The sequence below is a fragment of the Pipistrellus kuhlii genome, unplaced genomic scaffold, assembly GCF_014108245.1.
Source record: "Pipistrellus kuhlii isolate mPipKuh1 unplaced genomic scaffold, mPipKuh1.p scaffold_m20_p_7, whole genome shotgun sequence".
NCBI lineage: Eukaryota > Metazoa > Chordata > Mammalia > Chiroptera > Vespertilionidae > Pipistrellus > Pipistrellus kuhlii.
This window is the reverse complement of record NW_023425573.1, coordinates 17645311-17665323: the sequence shown is the minus strand read 5'-3', so window position 1 is coordinate 17665323 and position 20013 is coordinate 17645311. Positions and strand designations below refer to the sequence as shown.

Here is a 20013-nt window from a genome sequence, read left to right as displayed (position 1 = left end):
AGCGGCTAATGGGGATGAGGAATCCTGGCTCTGGATGCTCACAACCTCCTAAGGCCGGGACACCAGGGAACCTCTCTGCCTTCCCTCTCTCGGAAGGAGAATGTGCTTGAATGGGTTCTTTGACCACTGGGGGTCCTCCAGGAGGCTGGGCATCTCCTACCAGATGGGGCAGAGCCTGCAGTGTTAGAGAGCGGCCACCAGAGGGCCACACAGAGACAACTAGCTCCCACAGGCAGCCGGTTGCCAAGCAACTGTGACGTAAGGACACCCAGTTCGACCCTCCTCAAGGCCCCCAGGTTATTTCTGGTTTAACAGGCTGTGGCACAGGAGTAGCCTCAGGAATCCCAGAACTGCCACTCTTTTAAGCCGAGAGAATCTAAAATGGTCCCTGAACCCCAAATCCAGCACCACCCTGGCGTCTGAGGAACTGGGCTACTGTCCCTGCTCCTCTGAATGCCAGGAATCAAGAAAAGAAGATAGACGTTTTTACATTCCCTTCTGTAGCTCCACAGCCCTTGGACAAGCTCGGATTTCCCTAGCGGCTAAAGCAAAGCAACCACTGCCTTCTCCCCTCCCCCACTCACCCCTCCCAATCAGGGGCAGGATTTAAGCATGTGACCTTGAGCCAGACCTTGAGCCTCCCGGCTCCTCCTGGGCTGCACCTGAGGGACCTCAAGGGGGTGATGCTAAAGCCCAGCTCTGACCTTTTGTGGTCTTGATTCTCTCCCTTTCAACCAAGAATTCTGTCCTTGCCTCAAACCTCCTCTCAGGTTTTGATGACCCTGAATATAGAATTCTCCCAATTCTTCCAATTCCAGATGGATAACTCTGACCTGAGAAACCAGATGTGGAACCAAGAAAGTGAAGCAGACACAAGACAAGGGGTGTGGTTATAATGAGCTCAAAGCCTGTGCCGGTAAAGCCTGTGCTGGTCTGTGAAAGGGCCTGGTGAGATAAGGTCAGAGCCTCGGGCACAGTCCGGGCCCCTCTGGCCATGGCGTCAGTAGCGGTTCCGGAACGTCTCTGGGTCAGGAGGAGCCCGCCTGCCGTGGGGCTGGGCTCTGGCAGGGGCCCAGGGAGTAGTCTCTAAGACGTCGGGGTCTCTCATGGGCACCGTGTCAGAGGATCACACAGGCATATGCAGCTCGTTGTACTCATCCTGGCCATCCTCGTCGAAGTTTGGCTCAGCATCTTCTGAGTCCAGCTGCAGAAGGAGGGGAAGGTCAGAAGAGGCAAGGAAGCCAAGTGGCGCCTCCCCCGCCCCCTCCCCCAGTTCCCCAGCTCCTCCCCAGCCAGCAGCCCTCGCTGCTCCCAGATAGCAGCTACCATAGGTGAAGCACTTTCTTGGGGCCACTCCTAGCTAGCTCTTGCGGTCTACCTCTGTAGACCAGGTTTGGGTGGACGATTTGCAAAAAGATGCCCCTTCCACTAGATGACAAAAAATAGAGCTCAGCTGAAACCGGTTTGGCTCAGTGGATAGAGCATCGGTCTGTGGACTGAAAGGTCCAGGTTCGATTCCGGTCAAGGGCATGTACATTGGCTGCGAACACATCCCCAGTAGGGGGTATGCAGGAGGCAGCTGGTCAATGTTTCTCTCATCAATGTTTCTAGCTCTCTATCCCTCTCCCTTCCTCTCTGTAAAAAAAATCAATAAAATATATTTTTTTTAAAGAATGTCATTTACTGTTTTAAAAAAAAGTAGAGCTCAGATGGATTTCAGCACTGCCCCACCCCCACCCGCCCCTCAGCTACGTGCTTCTGTTCAATGTACATCCTGTACAGCTGTCTGCAGCAGCCTGGTGCTTACGTCACACCAAACCATCATACTCAGAACTTCACCTGGATTGGTGTTTAAGCCTCACAGCAATCGTATAAGGTAGGATCTTCTATTAACCCTTATATAGATGAAAGTGAGAGTTCAGGTTAGACTACCTGTGTCAGTTGCACAGCTGTCAGAGGGTGCGGCAGAGATTGGAACCCAGGCCCCAACCACACTGCCCCTGCCCCCGGGCACAGTCTCTTACCGCCTGCAGCTCCCTCTCCTGGAAAATCCGGGGCAGAAGGCAACGCCTCAGAGGCACCGTGAGCAGCAGCAGGAAGGGAAAGGCGAGCGAGGCTGCTGTGGACTTGACCACCCAGAGCAGTGCGATGCAGCCCAGCTGGATGCAGGTGAACAGGTGCATCCGCCAAGTCTTCACCTGGGAACCGGTGTCAGGTCTCATCACACTCCCGCCCACATCTCCAGGGAGCTGGCTCCTCAGGTCCCAATATATCTTCCCAGTCACCCTATCCTGTCCATAGGGGATCCCCCGGACATCCTCACCATCACCCAGCTCCCCCCTCCATGCTTCCTGGCAGTACCTTGGTCACATAGGGCTGCTCGGGATGGTGTTTTGCTGGCATGAAGATGAGCAACAGGCGCTGGGACAGCTGGATGCCAGACAGTGACGTGACCCCCATGTACAGGAAAATCCCAAAGAGCACAGCTAGCGGGATCTGGCGCAGCACAGCCCCCATGACGATGGACAGGCCTGGAGGAGGAGACACAGACCTACCTGACCCCGCAGACAGCGCTGCGAGGACAGACGGACCTGGTGGGGAGGGGGCACGGACCATCTAACTGACCGGCTGGGCCTCATCACCACAAACAAGAGAAGATGGAGCAGGAAAGAGAACCGGGAAAGGCCATGAGGAAAGGGGCTCATGGGGGTCAGGAAGCAGGACTGGTAGGCAGGGCAGGGGCTGGACAGGCCGCCTTTCGAGAGTCAGAAGGGACCTGGCCCCAGCCCGGAGGAGAGAGCTGAGTTAAGACCTTGGGGTCCAAGAAGGCAAGTCTGGGGAGCGGGGCCCGGCCTTACAAGGTGGGCGCTCTCACCCACAAGGCTGGAGATGAGCACGCCAGTGACCCGCTGCTCCCGCACCTCCTGGATCTGGGGCTTGTCTCCAGGCGCGATGGCGGTGCGCATGACAGTCAGCGCGTTAACGTGGGTGACCGAGCGGACGGTGGCAGCTGTGAGCCAGGGCAACCCAAACAGCCCACAGAGGCCCCCAAGGGAGCCGATCAGAAGCAGGTCCAGGTGGAAGCCGGAGCCTTTGAGCAGCCTCCGTGCCTTCTGGCTGACAATGAGCCTACGGAGAGCCGAGTGGGGGTGAGTGGGCCAGCAGCCGGGCCAGGGTAGTCGGGGGAGCAGAGAAGAGCTCTCCCAGGATCTGCCGACTTCCTCTTTCAAGTTCCCCAATTAAAGTTCTCACATTTAAGCAAATCTGAGCCAAATTCCTTACACTGTGGATGTTTAAAATACCATAAAAGCCAGATGCCAGATCTCACCTCGTTATTGCGACTTAACCAAAATGAGATCATGTGAGAGGCGCTGGGTGAGAGAACATACTGCCAGAGCGTTCTGGGAACCGTCAAGTGCCACCCTGCAAACGCCGGCAGCACCAGACAGATGGCCCGGCCAAGCACCACAGGCAAAATACTGTCCCCTTGCTGCCAATCCCACCACCGCACCGTGCGCCCGGGCCTCACCCCCACCCCCACCCCCACCCCCCGCCCTCTCACGCAGTGATCTGTGTCTCCATGAAGATCAGGATGAGGACCAGCAAGGCGGGGACGGCAGCTGCCACCATCATCCAAGGCGGGAAAGGACGGGCACTGCCCATAGGCGGGATGAACCACGTGCGCTTATGGGGGGAGGTCACTGAGAGCCCCGTGGGCACTGTCAGCTTCTGCGAGGCCAGGAGGAAGGCAGGGTTCAGGGACACTGCCCACCCACCCCCAATGCTAGGAACCCATGCAGCAGCTGCTCCCGCAAAGCCGCGTGTCCCCAGTACCAGGGCTCCAGGGAATTGGGGTGTGAACGGGCTTAAAGGAAGTTAGTTTTGCATCCTCCGAAGTTGCTGTCCCTACAAGGGTCCCGTATAGGGCAGAGACATGACTTGTCTTCTTCCAGGTCCCCAGAGCTGCCAGGAAACCTGCTGGGGGGGCACCTGTCATTCTGCCCCAGCCCCATACCTGCTCCCCCGGGTCTTGCCTAGGGTCGCACACAGCCTGAGGGTGCTGGGTGGCCTCCTCAGTGGGACCACATGGCTGCTCTGAACCGCCAGCTCATCATCTAGCGTGACCCCAGCAGGTCACTGCCTTTCCACCAGGAAAGCTTGGTTCCGGCCCGAATCTAACTGCCGCTCAGGCCAGGGGTGAGGACCAGCTGCCAGAGAGGCTGGGCGCACTCACCTGTGTGTAGGTGTCTGTAATGGAGTAATCCACCAGGACCATCACCAGGATGGAGATGGGGATGCCGAAATCCCCGATGATGCGGCGAGCCTTAGGAGAAGGGAGCAGAGGTGGCGGTGAGGGCTGGAGACTCACAAGGGCTTATTACCCCGGACCTCTCATGGGTCTGAGCTGGTTCAGAAAGTTCCCCAACCTGTCCCTTTAAGCCGCATGAGCGCCAGCCAGCCCAGATGGCATTCTACTTCTGAGTAGACTTCTCTGAGGCTCTGATGGGCTGGGGCCACATAGATGTGGCTTAGATCCCGGGGCCGATGAGGAGAGGGGGCAGCCCCACTCTGGAGTGGAGCCTGGCAGTGACAGCAGGAACGGAGAGTCCCCCAAGGGCTCCACCTGGAAGCCATGTACCTTGCCCCCCAGGAAGCGGCTGTTCCTGAACTTGCGCAGGAAGAAGGCAATGAGGAAGGTCCCAAGCATGAGGATGAGGGACAGGAGGGCCGTGTTGGGCTGGTTCCTCGGGCCTGGTGGCCCCTCGGTGGTGGGCAGAGCACTCCCGTTCAGGTCCAGCCTCGGCTCCAGGGCCCCCTCAGGGGGGTAGAATGGCAGCAGTGGGTGCTCCGTGAACACCTATGTGGGTTACAAGGCTGCCCTAGTGCTCGCCTGGGCAGGTGACCCTGATTTCATCAGCTGCAAGGGAGAGGACTGCTCCCTCACCTACCTGACCAGGCAACAGTAACACACAACATCCAGCTACTTCACACACACACACACGCACACACGCACTCTGCATAGGTGACCCAAGGACACCCAGCCCTTAGCATCAGTGACCACTTCACACACCTGTGCAGGTGAATCCTGGCATTCTGACCAATACCCTATGGGTCTGATTCCTTCCCCTTCAGCGCAGACCTACCCCAGGGTGTCCCCGACCCCCCACGCCCTCTTTGAGCCCTCTGCCCCCAATCTCCAGACCACCGCCTCCCATGCTCCTGGTGCCAGGATGCTGCCCACCCACATCACCTGCCCTGCCCCCAACCCCTCTCCGGGCCTCTACCTTGTAGAGCTTGTAGAAGGTCTCATAGATGAAAATGAAGGAAATGAGGAAAGCGAAGATCTCCTGGGTGAAAGGCGAGATGTAGCGGACCAGGAAGCTGCCCTCAGCGGCCACCAGAGCAAGAACAAAGACCACCAGCCAGAGGCCAACCCACACCCGGCCGGTGAGGTACTCCAGGTCATGGGACTGGCAGAACTGGTGGCCAGGAGGGAGAAGAGGTTACCCACAGCAGTCTGCCCCGAACATCAGGGCCCCATGAGGTAGGGAGCGGGTCAGGTGGGGGGTAACTCCACGGGGGAGGTGGGGGGCCCAGCAGGGACCTGTCACCTGGGCTGAGGGGCCAGGGGAAGAGCAGGTGGTCCCCAGGGAGCAACAGGGAGGGCTGTCACCTTGAAGAAGGCTTCTTCGAAGACCAGCAGTGGCCCCGAGAAGCCAACCACAAGCAGCGGCTGGGCCCCCAGCAGAGAAAAGAGGATTCCAAGCACGGCCGTGGACACGATCAGCTCAGACACTCCCATCAGCCCTTCGGTCTTCTCCCCTGGGGAGGGCAAGGGTCAGTGGGATGACCCTGCCCGGCTCCTCCCTGGCCCCTCTTCCTTATCTAGCTTAACCTAGCCTGGGGACCTAGCAAGAATGGAGCAGCCCCCAGAACAGTACATAGGGCCCCTTACTAACCCCGTACCTCCTGCCCCTTCACCACCAGCTCGCCAAGGTGATCTTTAAAGTTCCCCCAAAAGCGAACTCTGGAATCCCCTGACCCAGCAGCTCAGGATGGCCACACTGACGACTCTCTCCTCTCACCCATAAGCCCCCAAAGTGCTCACTGGGACACTCGGAGATGACGGGGAGCCCCCACCCCTCCGCCTCACCGAGCAGCCCCCCGAAGGTGATGGCAGGGCTGAGGGCAGCGAAGTAGATGAAGAGCACGGCGGCCACACACTGGTAGTGCAGAGCGTCCCGCAGGTCGCTGGGGTAGTGCGGGTAGCGGCGCTTCACGTCCCGGACCAGGCCCCCAAACACGGAGCCGGTCCGCCGCAGGGGGTCATCTTCGGGGGTCACCTCAGAGCTCCCCAATTCCAGCGACAGTCCTGGGGAACAAGGGGCTGCTGGGACACAGACCACGCCTCCATCCTTCCCGGCCAAGCCCAGGGGCAGAGGCCTGGGTCGGGGGTTGGAAGCTGCATCCAGGATTCTGGGAGCCAGGACGGCGCTGAGGTCACGGACTTAGCTGAAGGAGGAGCACGGGGGGGGAGGGCCTCTGGGTCCCAAAGGGCCTGACCTTTCCCAGGGGCCACGTAGCCTCCCCGGGCGGCCATCTCCACTTTGTTCTGCTCCCGCTCCCGCCGCTTCCGCAGCAGCTCCCGCTGGAAGGCGGCCACGGAGCGCAGCAGGTCGCGGCCCTCCACCTCCGACGGGGGGATCACGATGCTGCCGTCCAGGAACTCGCTGATGGCGCTCAGGAGGTCCTGCCGGTCGTCGGCCTGGTAGGCAGCCTCGTGAAACAGCTGGGGGGGGGGGGGGCAGGAGAGCAGGGGCTGAGCTGGTTGGGGGCCCTGGCACGGGGCTTCGGGGAGAGGGGTTCGGACGATTCGCCACACGCACGGGTCCGGTCCAGTTGTCAAAATTCTGACTCACAGGCCCTGCTGGCTGGCAAGCCACAGCCGTCAGCACTGCCCCCTCCCAGGGCCCTCTCTTCCCCTGGGAGCCTCCAGACTTTCCCACAATCCAGCAACTACAGGGTGACACCTGGCACCGCAGAGACCATTCTGCCCGGGCAGTGCCCACGTCCTGCAGGTTGGGAAGCATTTTGAACATCACTCTCCTATCCACGCCCGGGAGAAGCCACGGCAAAGACCAACACAGCCAGCCCCTTCAAGTGCAGGTCACATCCAAAGCCCGGAGGTCTGGGCTGCTTCTCCCTGCCCCTCCTCCCCTCCCACAGCCCTGGCTCAGAGGGCTCCCTTCCTCCCCTCCGCCAACAGCCTCTCCACTCCCCAAAGCGCTGCTCCACCCAGGAGGGCCCCTAGCACCCCTGCACCCGTGGTACCCGGGACAGTGAGAGGGACAGAATAAGGAGGGGACAGGAGGCTGGAGGACCGACCTTGTCAGACATGAGGGTAGCGATGGAGCGCCCCAGCTCGTGATAGTCAGTGCTGGTGTGGCGGGGCCCAAGCATCACGAAAAGGAAGCGAACCGGCACGGGGACCTCGAGCACAGACTCCAAGAGCACCGCCTCACTCAGCCGCACGAAGGCTGCCGCTGGCTGCTCCAGGAAAGGCACACAGCCTGGGGAGAGAGGGCACGGCACTGGGCACGGGGGCGAGGGCAAGGCGGCCAGGAGGGGCTGACTCAGGAACATGGTGTGCAATGGGGCAGGCGTGCACGGAAGAGAGAATCCCCATTCTAAAGGAGACTTAGTCGTGTATATGTTTGTACATTTACCACAATTCATCAACAGATGGAAATTAAGGGGCGCTTTTCTCTAATTCTCACAAAGGTGCTAGATGGCCTAGCAGTTCTCCAGGGTAGCCGAACACCGGAAGGGACGCAGGCAGAGGACTGGGGAAGAAAAGGCTGGGGATGAGCTGGGAGGGGCAGGTGGGGCCGGGTAGGGATGGAAGAGGCACAGAGCCCACGCCCCTGCCCCCGCCGCTGCCCCCAGCGCCCGCCCCTCCTTACCCACAAGCACCACAGTGGCCTCGGCATCCTCGGGGATCTTCTCCAGCAGCTTCAGGCTTTTCCCCCGGTGACTGTCTCCCCCAGACATATGGAGGGGCTTCTGAGGACGCAGAACTGGAATAGGGCTGGGACCCAGACCGGAGGCCGTGGCAGGCCCTCCCTTCCCTCGCTCCAGCCCTGGACTCTGCCCGCCAACCCCTGGCTCTCCCACCCTGCTTCCTCCTCCCCTCCCCCCTCAACCTCCCCCTCACCAGCCAGGGGAAGGACTACGGGCGGGCGATGTGCCTCACATCAGGAGGGGGCCAGCCTGGAATCTGGACCCCGTCTCCAAGCCCCCCACAACCACCTCAGCCTTCCCCCCTGGGTCTGCCACATCATCCCATTGAAACCTCCTGTTCCTCCAGAATAGGGGTCCCTCATGGATTCTCCCTAAAGATCCCCCCACATGCCCAGCATATGACACCAGGCACTTCACCTTCCTGGCCCACTCGGTGGCCTCTTTTGAAACTAGAAACCCTCTCAGTCCCCCAACCCAGGGCAGAGTAAAGGCGACTGACCTCCTTGGCATCAGGGTCGTGAGGCCAGAGTGGGGCTGGCTCCCCCAGGTCATCGGCCATGGTGGGCACTGCCCCGTCAGGGCCATGACTGGGAGTGGGGTGGTGATTCCCCATGACCGAGTTCACACTGGAGCTGGATGTGTTCCGGGGAAAGAAGCCGCTGTCCTTGTCATCGTTGGGGTGGCTGGGGGAAGAGCAAAAGAGGGAGGTAGTGAGGCGGAGAGGACCTTGGCGACTGAGGTGATGGGGAAGGGAGACATGGAGGGCCAGGGCCTCTATCCCTCTGCCTCAGTGTAAGAAAAAACTTTCTAGTGGGTAGTGCAGGAGGGAGGAGGGATGGGGAACCAGCTCCCCATCACTTGGGTGCTCAAGCAGAGGCCGGAAGCCCCCCAGGAGAGTCTGCTCCTGTAGAGACAGCTGAGCCAGGAGGCCCCCTCCTGGGCACCCCCTCCCCGCACCTGTGCTTTAGTAGCAGCGTGCGCAGGACGCTGGCCCTGTCCTCTGGCCGGATCTGGTCAGACACGATCATGGTCTCCACCACAAGATGCGCGATGCCCGGCAGAGTGGTCTGCTCCAGGTCCAGGAGGGTGGCACCTGGGGGCACCGTCAGAGAAGGGGGCATCAGAGAGGGACAGCCCGCCCCAGCGACCTTGCTCCCCCAGGGCAGACAAACACGCTGGGGGAGCCACGCACCCCACACCCAGGTGGATACACTACTCCACGTGGCCACAGCCCCACCAGAGAGATGGCCGTGGAAACGGAGCACGGAATGAGGGCACGGCCCCTCTTCGCCCAGAAAGGGGAGTCGATTATGCCAAGGTAAGTGCCAGGGACCAGGGGCAGCACCCCACCCCTCACAGCAGACAGCTGGGCAGGCAGTTGGACTCCACACCCCCAGGGTGGCAGCCAAGACTCCAGGGGCTAGTCTCCGGGAGGTGGGCAGCCTGGCACAGGCTCTGCGGTCTGTGAAGAGGGCATGCAGCCAGGGCCGGGCCTGCAGGGCCCTACCGTGGGCGATGGTCCTCCGGAGCTCCAGGAGGCTGCGGAAGGAGAGCGAGGCCACGTGGGGCTTCCCCCAGCGCTCCGTCTCTTCCTCCACGTCCTCCTCAAACTTGATCCAGCGCGCCGTCTCCCGCCAGTGGGGCTCCTGGCTGCGGTCCAGCATCAGCTCGTTCAGCTCCACAAACACCTGGGGCAGGCACCAAGGATGAGGGCCTGGGGGCCACCAGACGGGACCCAGTGCCAGGGCACGGGGAGAATTCGGGGAAAGGAGGGCTCTGGGAGCAGAGGCAAGAGGAAGCTGACGGCCCACGTCCGGGCCCTGTACCTCATGAGGCCTCCGGTCCAGCTTCTTCTTCTTCTTCTTCCTGCGCAGGATGGGGGCCAGGCCGCCGGGGCTGCCCCTCCCGCCCTGGGTTCGAGATGGCTTCTTCACCAGGTGCCGCCGCATGCCAGGGTTGTCTTCCAGCCGGTGGCCTGCGGAAAAGGTGGGCTTGGCAGTCCCGAGGGTCTAGCTCCAGGCCTCGGGGTCATGGCCAGCCCCTCTAGCTCCCTGCACTGCCCAGCCAGTCCACTGGCGGGCACCATAGTCACCAAGAAGCCATGCCAACAGGACCCCCTTGTCAATGTGGCTACTTCATAGATAGGAGACTGAGGCCCAGAGCGGGGGAGGCACTGGCCCAAAGTCACACAGAGGACCGCTGGCCGAGCCACAGTAACAAGGCAGATCCCTACGCGGGCCGCATCCCCACCATGGCCACTGCTTCTCACCCGGAGTGCCAGGCGCCACATGAAGCCACCAGGCTGCCCCTGAGCTTCTCTCGGCGCCCAGGTCTAACCCCGGCGCCCAGGTCTAACCCCGCAGGTCCTCGGCCGGGCACACTCAGGCAGATGTTCTCTCCCTTCCTCCCCACCTGCCCCTTCCAGGCCAGCAGCTGGTGGAAGGTCCGCAGCCCTTAACTCACAAGCTGGTCCCCCTGCCATGGGGCTCAGCTGGTCCCTGGCAGACTCCCACAGGTCACAGTCCTCAAGGTCCCGTACAAACATCTCTAAGTCCTCTGAGGCCAGCGAGTCTCGAGGGCTTTGAGCTGGAGCCCTCCAGGGACCCAGGACCTCAGCATCCCAGGGCCCGGAGCTCAGTGCTCCGTTGGGCTCTATAAGCTCCAGCTGGCTCGTCATTCCTGACACTGGCTGAGAGAGGCCTCAGCCCTGTGCCCCCTCAAAGCCCCGGCTCTCCTGAGAGATGGGAGCCTGGACAGGAGTGGTCTCTGTCCAACCAGAGCCCCAGATGGCAGGGCCTCTCAACTCCGACTCCCAGGTCCCCAGGGCTGCTCCCGGCTGCTTTAAGCCCCCACCCGGGATCAGTAAACACGCCCTCCCTCTGACCCTCCCCATCCCCGCCAGCAACACGGCTGCTGCCATCGGATTGTTCCTGTCCCTGTCCTCGGGTCCTGGCAACTTTCCATGACGTACTGAGCTCCAAGCCCTCGTCCCCGCCCCCGCCCACACGCTGTTCTAAGGGGAGGGAGGCGGGGTCAGTGGTGCCTCTGGCCTGGGCACCGAGCCCCGGGGGTGATGACAGGTGGCGCAGAAACCAGGGACTGATAAGGTGGAAAGAATGTGCAGAGATCACAGCCAGGCCAGGCCCAGGGTGGTGGGTCAGGAGCGAGGAGGTGAGCCCTTGATGGAGGGAGAAGCAGGGCCTGGCAGAGTGGCTCAGCGCCAGGGGGCAGGTTTGAAAGGGTGAACAGAGTCTGCCCTGAGCAGAGGAGGGGGATCTATTGGTATCTCCAACCATCATGTGGAAGGGGGGCTGCCCTGCTCCAGGGGTGAGTCAGAGGACAGAGGTGTCAGGAAGGGAAATCTCAGCTCTGGAAACCCAGGTGGTGAGCGGGGAGGGCACAGAGCCTCTTCAGGGTCCCTTACAGGCCCGGTGCTCATGGGAGTGGCCACGGGGGCTGCCACAGGGTGTCACTCACTCTTCATGTCGTCCAGGTCTGCGGAGCCCAACATCTGAGCCTCCGCCTCGTCAGTGGGCACCTGCTGCTCTGGGCCACCCAGGCTGCCCAGGGCACTGCCTGGGCACAGCCGCTCCCGCAGGTCATAGCTGGCCGATGGGCTCCAGGGCCGACTCTTCTCTCCGGTGACTCGGGGGGGCCGGGCCCGGGGACTGGGAGAGCTGAGGAGGCAACAGGCAGCCTTGGATGGCAGGGAACCAGAGTGGAGATAGACCAGGACTGGGGGTTCCTTGGCCTCCAACTTGGGGCAGGGCCTAAAGTGCCCCCCTGGGCACTAGACACAGGCTCCTCCTGGGCAGAAAGAAAGCTCACCTCCACCTTACTGCCCCCACCATGCTGGTCTCCCTTCCTCCTGATCCCCATCCTCCTCTTCATTCTGACCCTCTCTCCTGGAAGACTCTCCCTCTTAACTTCTCTCTCCCCTTTGCCAATCATGGGGACAGACAGGGCAACACCCCCCCTCCCCCTGTGCCTCCTCTGCCCCCCTCCTCTCCTCTCTGGGTCAGAGGTGGACACACTCCCCAGGATCAGGAAGCAGCTTGGGATCTCCTCTGAGCTGGGCTGCAGGCCAGTACCTGACCGAGCGCTGGGGGCTCTTGTCCGAGTGAGTGGCCGCCGAGGACGAGGGCTTGGTGAAGACAGCCCTCCCGGAGAGGCCGGGACTGTCATCCTCGTCACTCCCAATGGAGAACTGTGGGCGAAGCAGACATGTCCTGGGCCCTGCCCCAACCCAGCCGCTCAGCCTGGCGAGGCCCCCCCTCTCACTCCGCCAGCCCTAGGCAGCCCGCCCTCCCGCAGGGCCAGACCCCTACCTTCGCTTTCTGTGGGGACCCTGAGGGTACAGACTCCACAGGCACAGCCTCATAGTCCCCTTCCTCTTCCTCCTCCTCCTCTTCTTCCTCCTCCACCCCGGTGCCCCGCTCCTCCTGGATGGGAGGGGTCCCCTCGGAGGGAGCAGCAGAGGTTTTCTCCTTCTTCTTCCTCCTGTTTTGCCTGGCAGAGGTGGGGGGCGCTCGCCGCAGCTTGTGGGGTGGAGGCAGGCGCACCGAGAGCGGGTGGTGGGTGTGATGGGATGTGTGCCGGTGAACTGCGGGGGCAGAAGAGCCAGTTGGGACCCCCACAGCAGCAGGGGACCCCACACCACCCTAGGGACACACACCTTATTCTAGGTCAAGGCCTCAAGCAAAGGCACCTTAGTCCTTCCCCAAGAGCCAGACTCCCCCTAACACCTGTGTCCCTGACCTGTCATTGGTGAGGCCTAGCAGAGTGGGAGGCCAGGAGTAACGGAGTGGGTCATGAAAGAGGGGGTGGTGGGGATGGGAGGACACGATGCAGCACAGAAGGGAAAGTAGTCAGAGAACTCAGGACGGGAGATGACGAGGCGGAGAGAGGAGGGCCGGGGTGTGGCAGAGCCTTGGGGGAGACAGGGGTCCCTGCATCCCCCCTGCGACTGGGACCGGCTTCCCTGACAGGCGAGCAGGCGATGGGTGAGTGAGCAGGATGACTTAAACATGGCATGGTGGCCCAGCACAGCGTCCAGCACATGATGGCACTGGGTGACCCAGCCAGTGTGAGCACGGAGATGGCGGCAATGAGGTGATGGTGGTGAGGGCGGCCACACTAGGGGGTCCCCAGGCTACCCACACTCAAAGTCCCGCTCGCTGTAGCTGCGGCTGGGCTTCTCGGGGTCCCAGGCGGGGGGCTTGCTGATGAGATCCCCAAACCTGCTCACAGCCAAGGTCTTGCCCAAGTCATCATCCTCCTCCTCCACGTCTGGACTCAGAGGGGGCTCCTCCAAGGGCACCCGGACCTGCGGGCTCAGACAGCTCACCTAAGGACCCTGGACCCGGGAGCCCCCCACATCCCCAACTCCAACCCGGGGTGGAAGAGGGGTGGGGACCAGCAGGCTCCATCTTCTAAGGCCTCCTCTTCCAGGCCCCCAAGCTGGGACCGGCGCCCCAGCTTCCAAGAGGCGGGTCAACAGATCCAAAAAATAGCCAAAGACCCCCCTCTTTCTCCATGCGGCCCATAGATGGAGCAGGGGTGTCCCAGGGTCACCCCTCTCCTCCTTAGGGTCTCTCCCCTCCTCATCCCCCATCCGGACGCCTCAGTCACCTGGGGGAGGGGGGAGGCGCCCCCGGGCGGCGGGATCACTCCGTTGGCCATGGCCGGGGAGGCGCTCGAGGGGGGCTCTCGCTCACTGAGGGACCCGGGACGCGGGTGAGAAGAAGGGGACGCTGCAGGGACCTAGTGGAGAGCCCTGGGGAGAAAAGCAGGGTCAGGTCCTCTCCCCCTCCCGGTCCTCTCCCCCTCCCGGAGCCCGAGAGCCCAGGCCCTACCAAGCCCAGGACACCCAGGGGCCCGCCCGGTCCGGGTGCCGCGCCCGCCCCGCCCGCCCCGCCCTGCGGTACCTCGGGGCTCTGGAGCCTGCGGGACCCGCGCCGGCCTGCGCGCCCCATCTCCCTCCCGATTCCTCTCCGGGGCCTGTCGCCGCGCAGGGCCAGGCAGCCGCGGGGCGCCCACGGCGGAGGCGAGCCAGGCGAGCTGGGGACGCAGGCGCCGGAGCCCGCAGCCCGCGGCTCCACCTCCCGCGCTCGGCTCCGCAGCCTCGCCGCCCCGCCGCCCCGCCGCCGCCGCCGGGCCGCACAATGGGAGCGGGCGGCGGTGACTCACCCGCCCCGGCCGCCCGGCCCCCACGCGCGCCCCCGCAACAGCCCGCCGGCTCCTTCTCAGGGCGTCCCACCCATCGCTGGGGATGGGGGCACGGCCCTCCAGTCCCACAACCCCCACATCCCCTCCTCACCCCGCTTGCTTTTAGCCTCCCCTCCCCTCAGGAGCCCCTCCCCTCCCCGGGGCGACCCCTCCGCATACATAAACCCCTGCAGTCTTAAGAACTGAGTTCACAGCCCTGGGAAGCACACACCACTTCCAACAGAGCCCCTAAAGCCTGGCTTCCGCCAGCAGGCACCGCCCAACATTTGACCTTGGCACATCACCTCCCGGCCAGGGCCTCCGTTTCCCACCTGTAGCCAGCAGCTGGCCTGCAATAGGAGTTTCCAAAGTGCCAAGGGCTCTGAGACCCTGTGGCTGTTTCCACGGCTCCTCTCCCTGGCCTCCCACTCCCTGAGGTCACACCTCCTTTTCCAAGGGCAGAGGTCTTTGGAAGACACGACTGGATTCCAGTTTGACCTTCCGAGGATGTAGAGGGGAGAATTGAGAAGGGGCTGGTGGTCAGGGGGAGATGGAACTGGCCAGGCCCAGAAGAGGAACTAACTCCTAGGAGGAGGAGTGGGAAGATGCTGGCCAGGATGGTACTCCAAAGAGGGGGGAAAGTTTAACCCTGAGACCCTGGACGTGTAATTTACCCTCTCCAACATCTGTCCTCATCTGGGATCTCAGCTCAACCCAGAGGACGTTCTCTCTACCTTTAGAGCTGCACAAGGGGTCAGGGGCAACACCCCCGGTGCTTTATACCAGTAGCCTGTGCTCATTTCTCTCCAGCCCATCTCAGACCCATGACCGAGGTTCAGGGAGGCTTCACCTGCTGTGGTTACAGCTGGGAAGCAGATGCCCACAGAGCATCATTGGTGTGGCAGTGACTGCCTGAGCCACAGCCATTTAACCGCTGTAGGCCTGTTTCACCGATGTGCGCAGGCTGGGGCCCGGGCCCCTGGGTGTCTTGCACGGTGTTGAGAAGGTAAAACAAGCCAGCGTGGGAATCAGCTGTGTGTGAGCAGCACGTGTGAACAGTACCCAAGTCTCAGGATGTGAGTCCTCTCCATGATGGGTCAAAGTGTGTTCCCCCAAAATTCATATGTTGAAGTCCTATTCTCCAGTACCTCTGAATGTGACCTTATTTGTAAACTAGAGGCCCAGTGCATGAAAATTCATGCACTGGAGGGGGAGGTACCTCAGCCAGATGTGCCCCCTTTCACAGTCCAGGAGCCCTAAGGAGTGGGAGATGACCCAGTGATCAGGGAAAGGCAACACCCCATCACATCTCTGCTGCTGCCACTGCTGGCCAGCCCTGGTTATCTGAGCCTCAGGTGGTCCTGGGCAACTGGGAAGCTGCCATCCAAGGGGGGCTGGAGGGCTGAGGGGACTGGGCACCACCATCTTGTGGCTATGGGCGCCTCCATATTTGAGGGCATGGCAGTCAATTAGTATGTCCCCTCCTTGTTGGCTCTGGGCACTGCCATCTTTGCGATTGTGTGAGAGTCAATTAGCATATTCCCTCTTTATTACATTTGGAAATAGCTCAGTTACAGATGTTAAGATGAGGTCATACTGGGGTAGGGTGGCTCCTTTTCCAATAGGACTGGTGTCCTTACAAAAAGGAGATTTTGGAAGCAGATGCACTCGGAATTGGGGAGAAAGCCTCTGTGTGAAGACTGCAGTTATGCTGCCCTAAGCCAAGAACTACCTGGACCCAGGGGAGAGGCCAGAACAGACCCTCCCAGCTCCTTCAAAGGGAGCGTGGTCCTGCCCACCTTTTGCTCAGACTTCCAGCCTCCAGCATGGTGAGATAATAGATTTGTTACTGAAGCCACCCTGTTTCTGGAACCTTGTTCTGGCAACCCTCACACCAGTGCTCCATCCCAATCCTTTACCGCTGAGCTAGGCGATTTGGTTCCAAGTCTCCACCTTGAGTATTGTTTGGGTGGAGCCTACACTTCCTCAGAGATAAACAAGAGTCTTGGAGCCTTTCCCAGTGGGGACATGTTGGAGGGCTCTCTGGTCTTCAGCCTACCTTCTACATCTGGGTCTTGACCTCAGTCCCTGACTTCCACTGAGTAAATTCTGACAGTAGAACCTTTAATACCAGTCTGAAGTGGATTTTGCCAAATGGGACCTCGTGAACTGGGTCTTGGACATTGATGCCTTATGGGCACCACTTGGCTCGTCCTCTGAGGTCCTGGTCTTCCTGAAACCCTCAGACTACTCTCCTCTTCCCTGCTGGGGACTCCCCCACCCCACCCTCAGTCAGCAGCTTTTGTCTCAGCCCTTGCCAGCTCTTTCCTGTATCCCCTATCAGCAGTGGTCGACAAACTCATTAGATCAACAGAGCCAAATATCAACAGTACGACAATTGAAATTTCTTTTGAGAGCCAAATTTTTTTAACTTAAACTTCTTCTAATGCCACTTCTTCAAAATAGACTCGCCCAGGCCATAGTATTTTGTGGAAGAGCCACACTCAAGGGGCCAAAGAGCCGCATGTGGCTCGAGAGCCACAGTTTGTCAACCACGGCCCTAGCCCATGGGATGATAGAATGCAATCTCCCATGAAAGGATCTCATGAACTTAGACGTACAAGTTCATCTCTCCAAGATGCTCACAGCCACCAGTTGTTTCCGTGCCAGCTCATCCAATTAGTTGTCGGTGTATGCTTTCATTGTTCCTACTCAGATCTCCTCGGACCTTGAGCAAGCGATTTACCCTCTATGGGCTTCAGATTCCCCATCTGCATAACCACCATCATAACGGGCTTGCTGAGAGGATGAAATAAGTTCAACCATGTAAAGCACTAGAACAGTGCCTGGCACAGAGTAAGTATTCAATAAATGTCAGCTAGTTTCACTACTACAAATTGAAGATACACAAGCACTGGGAAGCCTTCAAGTAACATGAGAAATGAATATATACACACAGGAAGGAAGTGGAAGTTGGCTTATACTTACAAGGACAGGTATTCCAGATTCCACCCATGTACATTAATGAGTAAAATAAGACAGAAAGATCGGAACCACTTTTATCTCTACCAAGGTAGATTCTGACCCTCCTTGGCCAGTGGACCTATCTTTGCCTTTGTAACCCTAACTTAGCAGGCCAGAGAGTTTCTGGAAGATGGAAGGATGTGGGTTCAGGTAGCGAAAGGTCGTCACTTAGACTGACCTGGAATTCCCTCGTCAAGAATATCTCCTCCCTGCTCTCCAGAGAGGAGGGCCAATGTCATCTGCTGTAACTGGCCTCATGGTGAGTAAGACCTTATTTTTACAAGAGGTAACATGGCATTTAGAAAGAGCCCAGCCTCTGGCGATAGAGATGCTATATATAAAATGCCAGTTTAATGCTTGGCACACACTATGTGCTCAATAAATGCCATTCTTATTTACTATGGTTGTTACTCTGCAGTGGTTAATCCCATCGTAATCTTTGTGTCCTTCAGTAAATCTGGACTTAGATTTGAAATAAATCCAACCTCAGGCCAGGACTGCCTGTCCCTGGAGATTCTCTCATCCCTGTAGAGCTCACCTTTTAGCTCCAGAGGTGCAGACTCATCTATGGCTAGGATGACATTTTGACATGAAACTATGTCCTTTCTCTCTCCTCCCCCAACCCCACCCGAGCAAGTAGCCTGTTTTGAATTCTGTTTGGGGAATGGGTAGGGAAGTTTGCAGAGGAGGAAAAAGAAAGGGTTAGTGAGAGTAGATACAGTGTCTTAGCCAAAACCTGGAGTAGGGGTGGAGGAGCGAGTCTTTGCCCTCCCCATCAGCAAAGCGAGATGTTCCCATCCCCAACCCCTGCCCAGCCGGCCAGTGTGGCTCAGTGTTTGAGCATTGATCTATGAACCAAGAGATCATGGTTCGATTCCTAGTCAGGACACATGCCTGGGTTGTAGGCTTAATTCCCAGTGTGGGACATACAGGAGGCAGCTGATCAATGATTCTCTCTCATCACCGATGTTTTTATGTCTTTCTCTCTCCTTCCTCTGAAATCAATAAAAATATATTTTTTTAAAAAAAGAAACTTGGATGAGAAATATCCATCGGCTGCCTCCTGCATGCCCCTTTCTGGGGATCGAGTCCACAACCAGGCATGTGCCCTGACTGGGAATCCAACCATGGTTCATAGGCCGAAGCTCACCCACTGAGCTACACCAGCTGGGCTAGACTATAAGCTTCTTGAAAGCAAGAGCATGTCTGATTTCTCCTTGTATTTCACCCCCACTCTTCTCACAGAGAGCCTGGCACACTTCAAGAGCTCAATAAGCATCTGTGGAATGGTGGACCAGTGTACAATTATAGTGACTAATAAACTGAAGAATGTTTTTGTGGAGGACAGAGAAGTCACCAAGTCCAAGATCAAATGACAAAGGATGAGCCAAGAAAAAACATGCTGTGGCTTGCTCACATTCCAGCAGTGTCTGAAGCAAGTGGAGAAACAACCACTCACAGGCACATGGACAGTGAGATGTGGGGTTTCCCTCTTCTGATGGCAAAGGGCCTTTCTGGGCAGCAAAGCAGGTGGCAACAACTACCAGGCAGGTTTTTAAATCAACACTTACTTAATGCTTTATGGTTCGCACAGCACTTCCACATACAGTGTGAACTGGGCGATTGATTAGCTTCATGCCCTCTCTGTATTGAACTGGGTAAGTGATTGATTAGCTTCACGCCCTTCCATGAGTCAGAAAGGGCAAGTGACTCGCTCGTGGCTAAATAGTGAGCTGCAAAACTAACGCATAATCCTGAATCTTCCTGAATCTAAATTCACTGTGATTCTTCCATACGACCACCACACCACACTGGCTCTGAAGTGGGTAGATACAAAATACTGCACATGCCCAGAGATGATTAAGGCAACACACACAGAAACCTGGCTGAATGTCTGTGCAGTAACCAATCTGGGCAGGGCCTTGTCAGAAGCTACCCCGGCAGCAAGACAAAGGAGTGGGAAGGACCTCACCCCTCACTCTATGTGAAATGACTCATCAGCCAAGATGACCCCTCTCCCATTGAGATAGAGAGATGGATCCTTCAAGCTGACCCACTCCCCTCTTCCAAAATCTTAGGAAGCAGCATTAATACTGCTCAGTTTGACCACTGACCCCTGAGGGTCTCATATACATTTTTTAATCTAATTTTGAATCATAATACATTGAGAGTTTTAAAACACTTTAGGTAAAATGTAAAAACAACTCAAAATCACTTATTCCCCCTTTCTCCCTTGTTCTCGAATTCACCCCCCATTTCCCCTTTCTATCTATCCCTCTAGAACTTATTTATACAAGCAGAAGCAAACATGAATATGTATTTCCCTCCCACCTTTTTTCCCCACAGAAAATACAGCATCGTGCAGTTATGTAGAGTTTCAGGGCGTGAATCCTTTTTCTCCACTGCCACTGCCAGCAAGCCTGAGGCAGAGGCAGGCAATCCATAAGCACGTGTTGGAGGGCAAGGCCAGTCTGAACAGACGAATCAATTTCCAGGGACAGTCCAGGGTACAGAAGGCAAGTTCTGCTGATTGGCATCTGTTTACAAGTGTCAGTGGCAAAGCAATCCCGTCTGCTCAGAGCACGCCAGGGTCTGAGAAGGCATCTTCTTCCGGAGGGGCACAGAGCTAAAGGTCACCCCCTTTTCAGGAGTAACAGGCACCAGGCAACACCAGCACCTGTCTTCTGGGTCACCAATGACAGCACCCACAGGACAAAGGGTGCAGAGGGTGCTGGTGAATCGTTCAAGAAAACAAAAATG

General features: G+C 58.8%; 1 protein-coding gene across 5 annotated transcripts; it reads right to left on the bottom strand.

Moving 5' to 3' along the window:
* Nucleotides 1-862: 862 nt before the first annotated feature.
* Nucleotides 863-14175, bottom strand: SLC4A3 (solute carrier family 4 member 3). 5 transcript variants are annotated; one of them, XR_004985070.2, is made up of 24 exons: nt 13950-14169; nt 13654-13798; nt 13183-13348; nt 12351-12625; nt 12114-12229; nt 11500-11699; nt 9849-9997; nt 9530-9710; nt 8980-9115; nt 8522-8705; nt 7965-8064; nt 7387-7571; nt 6565-6790; nt 6155-6373; nt 5675-5823; nt 5286-5480; nt 4640-4858; nt 4235-4324; nt 3563-3729; nt 2876-3129; nt 2362-2531; nt 2025-2198; nt 1840-1895; nt 863-1204 (listed from the first exon to the last, which is right to left on the bottom strand). XR_004985070.2 is itself a non-coding variant. In XM_036421881.2 (23 exons), the coding sequence occupies exons 2-23, from the start codon at nt 13702-13704 to the stop codon at nt 1127-1129; spliced, it is 3684 nt and encodes a 1227-aa protein (XP_036277774.1). In that variant the 5' UTR covers nt 13705-13798; nt 13950-14166; the 3' UTR covers nt 863-1126. The 5 variants fall into 5 exon arrangements, 3 of the variants coding, with proteins under 3 accessions (XP_036277774.1, XP_045431355.1, XP_036277775.1); XM_036421881.2 differs by lacking the exon at nt 1840-1895 and having other exon boundaries at nt 13950-14166; XR_006740471.1 differs by lacking the exons at nt 863-1204; nt 1840-1895 and having other exon boundaries at nt 2057-2198; nt 2922-3129; nt 13950-14175.
* Between the last annotated feature and the right edge of the window lie 5838 nt (nt 14176-20013).